This window comes from Plecotus auritus (genome assembly GCF_963455305.1).
Source record: "Plecotus auritus genome assembly, chromosome: X".
NCBI lineage: Eukaryota > Metazoa > Chordata > Mammalia > Chiroptera > Vespertilionidae > Plecotus > Plecotus auritus.
In genome coordinates, this window is record NC_137784.1 from 131,828,032 (window position 1) to 131,839,892 (window position 11,861).

An 11,861-nucleotide genomic window follows, 5' to 3' on the forward strand; every position below is an offset into this window, starting at 1 on the left:
TGGGGCGGAAAAAAAGGTTGAGACCCACTGACCTAGGATAACAGAGTATGGCAGACACAGGTATTTATTGACGAGTGGCTTGCCATGAGCTTACTGTGAATACAAATGACTAAACGTTTGCAGTGTGCCTGGTTGTTAACCGCCCGCCCTCCCAGTCTTCTGAGCGCTAATCAATTTGCTCAGCAAAACCCTCGCTTGGTGGATGACACAGAGGCCGGCCTGGGCCACGGCCACAGCCATGGCCATGGCCCCGCCAGGGAGCTGGGCGACCTAGATGAGGCTTTGCTGTCACGATATGTGCCCAGTGTGGTCCCTGTCCTCGCCCAGCCCTACCCCCGTGCGCTAGCCCGGACAACAGTGCAAGCCAAACTTTATCTCATTTTCTCTCCCACAGATGGAGGTAGTGAGTACCTTCAAGAGAAGCGGTTCATTTCAGGGTGCCGTGCGCCGGCGGTCTTCGGTCCTCAGCCAGCTCCATGACGTAACCAATCTTTCTACCCCTACTCACGTAATTCTCTCTGCTGCCAATCCCACCAGTGCCGCTGGGAGTGAGTCTTGAGTCCCCTTTTCTCTCATAAATGGCATCTCTGGGGGAGATAAAGCCTCTCCAACTCTTCCTTCTCTTTTTTCCAGTCTTGCATCCTCCGCTCACCGTGGCTTTTCCGTTCTTTCTTTACTGCCCTGTCCAGTCCTTCCCGCCCAGATGGTGTGTCTCTCCAAAGCCATATTCTCTTACGAAATGTACTGAATCCATGGCACTGCTGGACCTTCTGTCCTTTTGTTTTTGTGTGTGTGTGTGTGTGTGTGGTTTTTTTTGTTTGTTTGTTTTTTTGGTTCGCATTTAGTGCTCCTTCTGTCATTGGTTTTTCTTTTCTTGAACTTGTCTGCACTTGCCGACGGTTCTTCATGAACTTGGGCTGCTTCTGGTGGTGTCTGGTGTCGGGGGTGGAGGGAGAACCTCGGTCGGTGTTCGGTGGGGCAGCGAAAGGGAGGCAAGCAGGCTCAGGGTCACCTTCCAGGGCTGGAGGGGATGGCAGATGCCTTTGGGGCATCACTGGCAGCGGAAGACTCCAGCCCTCCTATTTGGGACTAAAGTGTCAGCTTTCAGAACTTTCCTTGAGGTGCTTTCCAAAGGCACTAGGCCTGATATGAGCTTCAGGGGGCCTCTGTCACGTGTTCCTAGATGGGCTTGGTGGTGGCCAGCTGTTCCTGCTCGGGTGCTACCTGCCCCGTGGGCCCTGCCCTGAGCCTTCCCCACCCGGGGGTTAGAGGTGCCTGAGGCCTACCGTGAGCTGGAGCCTCCCTCACGCCCCCAGCCTGCACTTCCCTCCATTCCCATCAGTTGCCAACGTACCATCACTCTTTCCAAACAGGCCTGGGCATGGGCAAGTCTTACTCCGATCTGGTCCACCCTTTCTCCTCCTCCCTTTGAGAAACTGGGAGAAATCAACTCCCTTCTATATGGTTCATGTTTCTGCCATGTCCGTCACATTTCAAGAAAACCCAGGGGCTGGCCTGGAGAGGTAGAAACTCCCATAACTACTCACATCTTTTCACGAAGACAAAGGGCGAGCCACTAGACCATGGAACCCGCCAGCCCAGGGAACGGTGTGGGCCCCCTGCTCCCACCCAGAGCCTCCTGCTTCTTGTAACAAACTGGAGATTTTCCAAAACCCAACAGTAAACCTTCGAGTATGAGCCCAGAGCCCCTGCCGGGATGGTTCGATGCTTCCTCTTTCCTTTCCTTCCAGTGAGACCAGCAGCTCTCCCCCGGTGAGCACACCACTTGCCCGCAGATGGGACCATTAACCACGTCGTTTTCCCCACCAGACCCTGGGATTTCCTTTTGCTTGATTTCATCTCTTTCCCTTGTTTCCTTTGTCTTGTCGTGTCCTTTTTCCTTTTCTTTTTTTCTTTTTTGTTTCTTTTTTTTTTTTTTTAGGAACTGGTGAGAGGTCCCACTTGGGGCGGGGGGGCATCCCTCCTCTTGCTAAAGCTGTCATTTCAGGCCACTCTGCCCTTTAAGGAAGGGATGTGAGCCGCACCGGTCCCCGCCGGGCCACCTTGTCCCCTTTGCAAACACACACATACCTTCTCCAAACCGCAGACACACACTCGTCCATCTCCCTCTCACACTCGCTGGGCCACCCACCTGGGCCACAGCTAGTGGCCAACAGATGTCACAGGTGAACTGAAAAGCTGTGGCCTCATCCCAGAGGGGACCCAGAGAGACTGGGCCACAGTCAGTTAAGGACAGGAGTGGTCACAGCCTCCTAAGACTCAGCCAAGCCCCGGCTGGGTGGCACCTTCCTTCCTGAGAACAAGGGGACCCGAGGGGATGCAGGTCTGCCTGAGGGACACACGCTGACCTACACCTGTCCCTCCCCCCCGCCCTTGACTTCCTCCACGTGTCCCTTTGCCATCTCTCTCTGCCCTTTCTGTCTATCCATCTGCCTATCCGTTGACTTGTGAGGAAAGCAGCCAACACGGACCCCACTGCGCATGCCCCTGAGGCTCTCTCCATAGCGCTGGCCTTTTCCCACCAGTGCGCCAGCCCGGGCCTCCCCTCTGTGCTCCTGGTGAGGCCTGCTGGCTTTGGCTCCCTCTGGGTTCCTCTGGCTCACTCCCTGCGGGGGAGGGGGGGCGGCTTCTCTCTCTCCTCTTCTTTAGCTCCTAGTACTTTCTTCTGCAGCCACCTGTCCCCCACCCGCTATCCCCATCTTCCCACTTCCAGGAGCCCAGCAGAGCCACCTCTCCCCCTGGTCGCGAGCCACTCCAGGGGAGCCACTCCAGACGAAGGGCCACTGTCCCTTCCACACCACGTGCCTCTGGGCAAGGAGCAGGTGGCAGGCCCCGCTGAGAGCTGAGCACCTTCTGTGACAGCAAGGGGGTCCCGATGTCCTGACTCACAAGGGTCGGCCTAAAAGGCTCACCCCAGTTAAGTGGCAGCACCTCAGAAAGAAAGGACCCCACTGTGGAGAGAGATGCTGGTGGGAAGACCAGGCAACACCGGGGGATGCACCTGTTTCTGGAAGCCGCTGACCCAAACTGCTCCGTGCCATCACCATGTGGTAGATTGGTTTGGAACTCTGAACTGGCCCCCAGGCTGCGAGGACCCCAGGAAATCACCAAAGCCAGCACCCTCCTCGGGGAAGGCCTAGCAGAGTTGGGGCTAGCCCAAGGCCATCGCCCTCTCTTGGAACTTGCCAGAAGGAAGGCAGGGTGCCGGCCACCACAGAGCTCCCAGCCTAGGCGAGAGGCAGCATTGTAGGAGGGGTGGTGGTCGCAGGTCACAAGGTTTCCCCGAGGGAAACTCCCATTCTTGTGCAAAGGTTCCTGTCTTCCTTGCCCACCTCCCAGCCAGTCCACAACTTGTCCCATGTGCTAGGGCAAGTGTCTCCACACACCCGGGCCCCTGGGCCGACACCACTTCCGGTGGGAGCCTCAGGCTCTCCAAGCGGAAGGCCCAGTGCAGGGTGTGGATAAGGAGCCTGAGGGCCAGAGCGATCCGTGGCCTCAGGCCCCAGCACATAGCGTCAATGCAGGGAGTATCTGGAGCAGAGGTCCTCAAACTACCGCCGAGAACATTTATCTGGCCCGCCGGGTGCCGCTGCCTGTCCTGCTTAGCAGCTGACTCATCCTGGGCCCGCAGTGCCCATAGGAATTTGTTCATAGTTATTTTTTCAAACTATAGTCCGGCCCTCCAACTGGCCCCCTGTTTAAAAAGTTTGAGGACCCCTGATCTGGAGCTTATCCTTGGAGCCAGAGGGAGAGGAGCAATCCCTGGAGGGGTGGCCAGGGGAGACCAGAGAAGCTGTGAATCTTGGGACTCAGCATGCCCACATCCACACCTGCCCACCCTTCATAGCCGACCTCTGATCCCCTGGGCACCCACGCCTGCATGCACATGCCCATCTTTGCCCACTCAGGAGTCCCAACACCCTCAGTCGCACACAATGACCTCTCAGTGGGGGGCGGGGAGAGCCTTGGCTGCCTCCCCACTACTCACTCAGCTATTTCTCCACCCTCCCTGCCCTAGGGACCACTTTCCATCATGGCTGCTTTATTCTCAGGCCAGCGTGTAGCACCTTCCCCTACATAGCCACGGCCTCATCTCACGGGACCTCAGCTGTGGCCTTGAGGCCGGTCCATATGAGTAGGTCAGGAGAGAGCATTCTTTTATAATAACCATTTTCAGCTTTTTTTTTTAACCAAAGGAGTACAAAATCCTATCCCCTCTTGGTACGTCAGTCACCCCTTTCCTGCCCCAATCACATTCCCCAGTTGAGTGTCAGGATCCCCTAAGGCAGTGGTTCTCAACCTTTCTAATGCCGCGACCCTTTAATACAGTTCCTCATGTTGTGGTGACCCTCAACCATAAAATTATTTTCGTTGCTACTTCATAACTGTAATTTTGATATCAGAAAACAGATGTTTACATTACGATTCATAACAGTAGCAAAATTATAATTATGAAGTAGCAACAAAAATAATTTTATGGTTGGGGGTCACCACAACATGAGGAACTGTATTAAAGGGTCGCGGCATTAGAAAGGTTGAGAACCACTGCCCTAAGGTGTGGCCCCCGATCAGTGGCAAGTCCAGACGCCAGATGGCTGCCTCCAGGTGTGAGTTGGCACACACAGACACACCCTGGCAGGCCCTCCCCGGCCACACATCCAAAGCCCCTTCCCCACCAACTTGCCCCGATGGCCCTCCCATGCCAACAGGCAGCTGAGCCTGGCCCAGCCCTTCCTGAAGCCACGCCCGGGCCTCTATACTCGAACGTTTACTGTGACAGTGGTTCATGACAGGGCTCCTGACCCGGCCTTGCCAAAGGGACAGGCGCCGGCGGTGAGTTTGCTAAGATGTAGCCAGAAGGGCTCCCTCGGGGCTCTTTAGTTCTGATTAACCATGCCCCAAACAGATCACAGCAGTTGCTTAATTTTTTAAAATATGTTTTTATTGATTTCAGAGAGGAAGGGAGAGGAGAGAGAGATAGAAACATCAATGATGAGAGAGAATCCTGCACGCCCCTTACCGGGGATCAAGCCCACAACCTGGGCATGCGCCCTGACCGGGAATCGAACCGTGACCTCCAGGTTCATAGGTCGATGCTCAACCCTTGAGCCACAGCAGCCAGGCAGCAGTTGCTTTATTTTAATTGGCTTTTGCAACCTTCTGTCCACCTTGGCAAAGCCAGGCCAGGTGAGCCCCCGAGATTGCCCTGGACACACCCTTCTGGAGCCCAGAAAGAACACGCTCATCACACACACTCGAGTGCGGCAGCCTGTCACTGAGGCAGTCCCATGGACAAAGGAAAAGCAGCCTGTTTGCTCCTTCCTCAGGAAGTTCATAGATTTACAGCCAAGTCTCCCCACTTGGGTTTCTGGGAAAAGCATATTGGCATTTTTTCTTGGCTATTGCACACTGGGCATGGTCTCCACGCTAGGAACAGTACCAGCCCTGCCAGTCCCGAGCCTTCCTGCAACCACAGGCAAGGGCCTTCCAGGCAATTCCTAAAGCCAGGGCCTAGGGAGCTCAGGAAACTGATGCGAGGCCTTGCAACTGGACATGGGATGAGAGGCAAGGCTGATCCCCTGAAAAGCCCGGGACTCGCCGTGCGTGGGTCAGCTCTACGCAACGTCCTGCTTACACTGGCACACACGCCTGCACACAGGCTAGGGGGCAATCTGCACACAACTTTGGCTTGCCGACATCCACAAAGCTGTGTCTGTGATTTGGTTTGGGTTCAATCCCTCAGGAAAGGGACAGCTTTTTGAAGTTTGCATTTTCACGTTTCCTAATCCCATGGCGAGGACAGGGAGCCCTCCCCCTGCTGCCCCTTCCATCGTGGCCACGTCACCCCACACCTCTTCGTGTTGCGTTCCAGTCGTGGTTCATGCTCACACCTGCAAAGGGAGGCGGGGCGGTGTGGACCTGGGAAACAGTTCCCACAGCGCCCCCTGGCTGCTGCGTCCAGAATTTGCTCTAAATCCAAAGCTCAGATGCCAGGGGAGGCCACAGGTTCTTTCTCCCTGCAGAAGGTTCTGGATTCGTGGTTGGTACAGAGACAGGCGCGTTGGTCAAGTGTGGGGGGCTTTGAGAGAGCAGCGGAAGGGTGTAGCAGGAGTCAAGAATTCAGTGAGCAGAGGGCAGAGAGTGTGGGGACCCCCAGAGCCTGCCTCTCCCACAGCACAGCGGGGCAAGGCCAGAAGGCGTCAGGCATAGTTTTTGTTGTGACTGTTGACATCGTTGTTCAGGATCCTTTGCTATTATTTTTCTCTTCTCTTCTTTCCTTTCGGTTCCTTTTTGCATTTCTTTAATGGGGTGGGCGTTCCCTCAGTCCTTGACTGGCCTCCCTGCTTCCCCGGCCCTTCTCTACCCCCACCCCCACCTGCATCGCCAACTCAAGGGATTGAAGGTCCACCCAAAAGCAGGCACCTCCACTTTCAGCCGTGACCTTCACCCCCTCCGCAGAAGTAGGGTCCCCTTGCAGAGTCTGACACAAGCAGCCGTGGGCTTCAGCTCAGTGTGCCTGGGGTGGTCCTGTGAGTCTGGAGCGTCCCCCACCGTCCCCACCAATGGAACTCCCGGTCCGGGTGGAGGCAGGCCAGGGCTGACATGTGGGGCAGGGGTTGGGCAGGAAACACAAGCAGAGAAGCCAGCTTACACGAAGTCAGATGCTCACAGCCTCCGAAGAGAAGAAAGCAGAGTGGGAAGAGCGTTAGGAGCGCTGTTTTAGACAGACGCTGTGTCCGGGACAGGGGCTGGACATGGGAACCAAGTGCCAAATCAGGAGAACAGGCCAGCAGGGGAGGGTCTGGCAGAAGAACACCCTGGGCAGGTGCAATGGCTTGGGGGGGGGCGGGGGACTCAAGCCAGCTAGTGATGTGAGTACAGAGCCCCTGGGCTGGCAAAGCCATCGTGGAAGACACTGCCACGCCAGGTGGGCCCCCTGCTTTCAGCACTTGCCCCTGAACCCCTGCTGGTTGCAGGTGCCATGCTAGGTGCTGGGGACATCAGTGAGCCAGCCAGACAGACCCCTGCCCTTGGGGGCCTTGTGTTCCAGAGAGAGGAGACAGAGGAGAGGATAATTGGATGTGTGGGCTGTTTAAGGGTGAGCCCTGTTGGGGAGAAAATGGATCAGAAGTGGTGCAGGGGTGCTGAGGGAGGCAGGTGGGTTGCGACCCTAAAGAGGGACAGAGGTGAGGGGGAGCTGGGGGGCTCACTGGGGAAGAGCCTTTCCGGCAGAGGGCGTGCAAAGGCCTGGGGCAGGAGTGTGCCTGGCATGCTTGGGGAACAGCCAGGAGGCCTAGGCTGGAGACAGCAAAGGAGGAAGAGGAGAAGGGCTGAGACAGGCTCTGTCAGGACTTCAGTTTTTCCTTCGCAGGAGGCACAGCTACTGAAGGGCTTAGATCAGTGGCAGGTGTAGCAGGCTCCGGCTTCTGTGTGAAAGGATTGCTCAGGCTGCCGTGCTGAAAATAGACTCTGGAGGTCGCGGGCAGCAGCAGGAAGGCCAAGCAGGAGGCGTGGGGGTGGGTTGCAGTGGAAGAGGCAGGGGGAGCTATGAGTGTGTGGAGAGAGCGGTTGGAGGGGCTGGTGGGGAGCTGGTCCTGAGCAGGGCAGATCCAAGCAGCAGGAAATGCATGGGTGTAGACCAAGCATGTCAAACTCGAGGCCAGTGGGCTGCTTGCCCAAACGAGGCATGTGGCCCGCTGGCCTCGAGTTTGACATGCTTGGTGCAGACAAAAGGCCCAAAGATGAGCCCTGGGCCTTTGGACGTGAGAGGATGGGGAGAGGAAGGAGGAGGACCTGGAGACCCAAGGCAGGCTGGGAAGCAGGGGTGTGGTAAGGGGGTGCCCTGGGTGCCCAGCGGGGGGTCCCCAGGGAGTGGAGGCAGGAGAAAGCAGGGTGAAATGGAGGCTGTGAGTTCCAACAACTGTCTCCAAGCCATCGCCAGCAGCCAGAGGCGACTTTGGCACCAAGAGAGGGTCTCTTTCAAGATGGGACAGATGAGTAATCTAGACAAGGGACAGGGAGGTGGCTGGGCAACATTCTGGAGTGGGTGCGGGGCCAGGCAGTAAAGGAGGAAGCAGAGGTGTGGCGGGACATCGTGTCTCAGTCGAGGTGACACAGGGAGCCCCCCAACCCCAGCCCGGCTAGATCCTCCTTGGCCTTCCCAGAGGCCTCAGCCACACCCTCAAAGTCACTCATCCTTAATGGGGACTGTTTCCATGTCTCCTTTTAGTTTATTTTTTTAATATATTTGTATTGGTTTCAGAGAGGAAGGGAGAGGGAGAGAGAGAGAGAAACATCAATGATGACAAAGAATCATCAATAGGCTGCCTCCTGCACGCCCCACACTGGGGATTGAGCCCACAACCCAGGCATGTGCCCTTGACCAGGAATCAAACCATGATCTCCTGGTTCATAGGTCGATGCTCAACCACTGAGCCACACCAGGAGGGCTCCTTTTTCTTTAAAATTCTCCTGCTGGGGTGGTTGAAGTCCCCATGGGCCAGGTGAGGGAGGGCAGGGCCTGACTCAGTAGTCAGAGAGGAGGGCCCCCAGGGATGCCTGCCACCTAGGAAAAGACAGAGGGTTCAGGCAGGTGGAATCTCTGCCCTCAGGGCTGGTAGAGCCCAAGGGGCCTCCAGGGCCTGGCAGGCCTGGCAGCAGCAGCGGCAGTGGGAGGTTCTACCATGAAGAGGTTGGGAACCAGGGCCCATGGGACACACTGATGGGGCACTGGGCTCAGGTGTCCAACTGAGGCCTGGCTGGAGCCCTGCCCTGGGACGGGAAGGCTAGGCGAGGGCCATGGTGGGCAGGACCAGGCTGAGGGCGCTCCGCAGCCTTCTTCAATGGCCATTGGCCATCCAAGGAGAGGTGAGGAGCAGCAGGCACATACGTCTAGCGCACTGGGAAGGGGCGGGCCCCGGCCTCGGACACGGGTGATGGCAGTACAGGGTGTGCTTGGCATCAAGGAGGCCTGTGGGCTGTAGGCGGCATTAACAAACAGCCTTCAGGGTGTGAGGTCCCTGTAGGAGTGGTAGAGATGGAGGGGTGGCCTGAGGACCCTACCCTGGGACTATCCCAGGCCAGGAGAGGAGCCTGAGGAGGCAGTCAGGGCCATGTGCTGGGGAAGGGTACTGGTTCCACGCACTGTGAGGACATCCCTGGGACCCATGTACAAGCTTGGGCCTCCAGGGCGGCATCTCTTAGAAATGTTTGCCACTTCTCACCGAGCCAGTGATTCAGGAATGGACTATGCCCTTCAGTGAAACGCCCCCGCGCCCCCCCATCATAAAACAAATGCCAACCTCTTTGTTAATAGCCTGAGATTTGCATGCAGGGGAGTGGAACCTGCAGATCAGCTGAAAGCCCCCAGCAGCAGAACGTTTGAGCAGACGGCCCTGGAGCCCCCTGTTGGTGACTGAGAGCCTGCTCGCTCGGTGCCAGGTTCTGGCAATAGGCAGGCTCAATCCCTCCCCCAAAGCCAGGGACAAGACAGGCATCAAAGTGAGTCTCTGATTCCACCCAGAAGGAGCACCCTGGAGGAAACTTCCAGTTTAGAGCAGCAGAAGCTGGGAGGGGAGGGCTGACTACCCTTCTTGGGCAAAGATTTGGGAGTTCAACCAGGCTCACTGAGACCAGAGGAGGGTCTGAGCAGGGCCCTGGCTTGATCACGTGACCCAGCTCCGAGTGAGGGGATGGGCTCAGGAAGAGGAAAGGGTGTAGCCAGAGTCACGGGATCCTGGCTGGCAAAACCACCATGAAAGGGCCCCCCAGGGTCAAGGGCAACATTGACAGACAGCAACTTGCTCCCATTTCGGTGACTTTGGGGGTGTGGCCCACCGCTGAAATGAGTATCCCACACCAGATGTCGTGGTGGCTTCCTCTGAATTCTGCAGCAGAAAAGGCCCAAATAGTGAAGTCTATCTACAATGGCTACAAAAGAAGGACATTCGGTTTCTTTTTATTAAACCTGGCAAGTGATTCTCGGTTTCTGGGGGGGATTAAGGACTGAGGTGCAAACAGTCGGCCATCTGCAATCCAGAAGATGTGGCTTCACCAAATTCAGAGAAAATCCTAACCGGATTTCATATATGGAGGTAGAAAATGCCCATTTTATGCATCTCTTTGGCTCAGTGTTTTGCACTTGAGAGGCTGTGAGGTTTGCCTGGTTTAAAGTGATCTAGGAGCGCCGGGCGGATGCTGAGGGTTGAAAGGGACTCATTGTCAACACCGTGATTCATGGTCTAAATGAGGGGGCAGCAAACTTCTCCTAAAAAAGGGGGGGCTTGGCAGGCCAAGTCTCTGTCGCACCTACACAATGCCCTTGGATCTCGAAGGCGGCCATAGACAATGCATACATGAAGAGCGCCGGCTGTGTACCAATAAAACTTTATTTACAAAACCAGGCTAAGGGCCAGAGTTAGCCCTTGGGCCACAGTTCACCAACACCTTATCTAAACCAAGAAAACCAAATCCTAGAACCTTGGGGCTGGAATGACTTTGGGACTCACATGGTGCTCACCCACTTACATAGGGAGGGGCTGGCTTCCCCATCCCAGCACAAGGCCAGCCAGCTCGGGCCCAGGCTGCGGGCCAGGAAGTGAGCAAAGAGAGGCAGCAACTCTGTGGCTTGGAAGCCCGATGAGACTTGAGCCCACGTGTAAGCGAGGGTGGAGCACCAGTGAAAGGAGGGGTCAGAGAGACCCAGTGGCTAATTCTGGGAGCAGGATCTTGTGGGAGGTGCAGGGTCAGAGGGCCGCCAGGGCGAGGGAGCAGGGCATTGTGGGAAGCTCTTCCCTGTGGGGAGTTATGTTGACCTGAGGTCTGCAGATGCTAGCGGGGTGGCCAGGAAAGGAGGCGTAGAAAAGTCGGAGTAGAAGGACAGAAAGAAGTTGTCTTGGAGAGCGAAGAGGAGGAGGGGGAACACAGCATGGGAAAGGCTGGAGGGGCAGGCAGCACCCGATTGCAAAGAGCCTCTGGTGGCAGGAGAAGATGAGCCAGTCAGATGCACCAAACTGTGGGCCAGGCGCTGTAAAGAGACACAAGGAACTGCCAGCGTGGATCAAAGCATCTGGACAAGACAGGCTTAATGGGTGCCACTCAAAAGTGGAGCCATTTTCAGTCTTGGATGCTTCCAGATGGGGGCCTGGAAAGCTCTGGCCAGGCCAGAGGAAGGAGCAGTGGAGGAGATGGGGCCAGAGTAGCCAGCGAGGTAGGAGGGGGCCAAGCATGGGCAATGTCTGGGAAGTCAGAAGTTACCAGAAAGAGGAGCAGTTGGCTATGTTGAGTGTCCCTGAGGGATCAAAAAAGATGGAGACACAGAAATGCTGCTGAACTTAGCAGGGACGCTGATGGCTGAATAGCGTGGGCATGGTGCGTGCCGGCTAATGGCCAAGAGAGCTGGGAGGGAAGCAAAGAGATCCCTAGAGAAGCCAGGCAGGGAAACCCACTCAAGAAAGGTTGGCAATGCACCCATAGACTTTCTGGTAAGAGAAGGCGAGAAGCCCTCTCCCAGTGTTCTCCCTTTTTTGCATCATCCTTCTATTCCACCAAATTGGAGTTCAGATCTGGCTGAGACCCCAGGGGCCACCTAAGCCAGTCAAGCTCCAGTGCAGGGAAAGGGGAGGTAGCAGCCGAGAGCCCGGTGCTTCTGTCACTCGGGGCTTCCAGAATATCTGCCTGGGTCAGCCTAGGGAAAGCCACTGCCACTCGTCCTGCATGTGTGTCAGTTGACAAGACCGAGACCCAAACTGAAACCCTCACCACAGCCAGGCAGAGCCACCCCAACTGGTCCATTCCAATGGATGAGCATTTGTCACACAGTGACCCCCTGCCATGGATGT

General features: G+C 56.4%; 1 protein-coding gene across 6 annotated transcripts in view; it reads left to right on the top strand.

Moving 5' to 3' along the window:
* ATP2B3 (ATPase plasma membrane Ca2+ transporting 3) overlaps positions 1–11,861 on the top strand; it is a 76,884-nt gene that overhangs the window by 61,791 nt on the left and 3,232 nt on the right. For 2 of the 6 annotated variants that reach the window (XM_080653814.1, XM_080653815.1), the window contains one exon: positions 395–548. The exons of 2 other annotated variants lie outside the window; for them this stretch is intronic. In XM_080653814.1, coding sequence (XP_080509940.1) covers positions 395–548 — 154 coding nt within the window. The remainder of the gene's footprint in view (positions 1–394; positions 549–11,861) is intronic. 2 more of the 6 variants (XM_080653810.1, XM_080653811.1) reach the window with 1 other exon arrangement.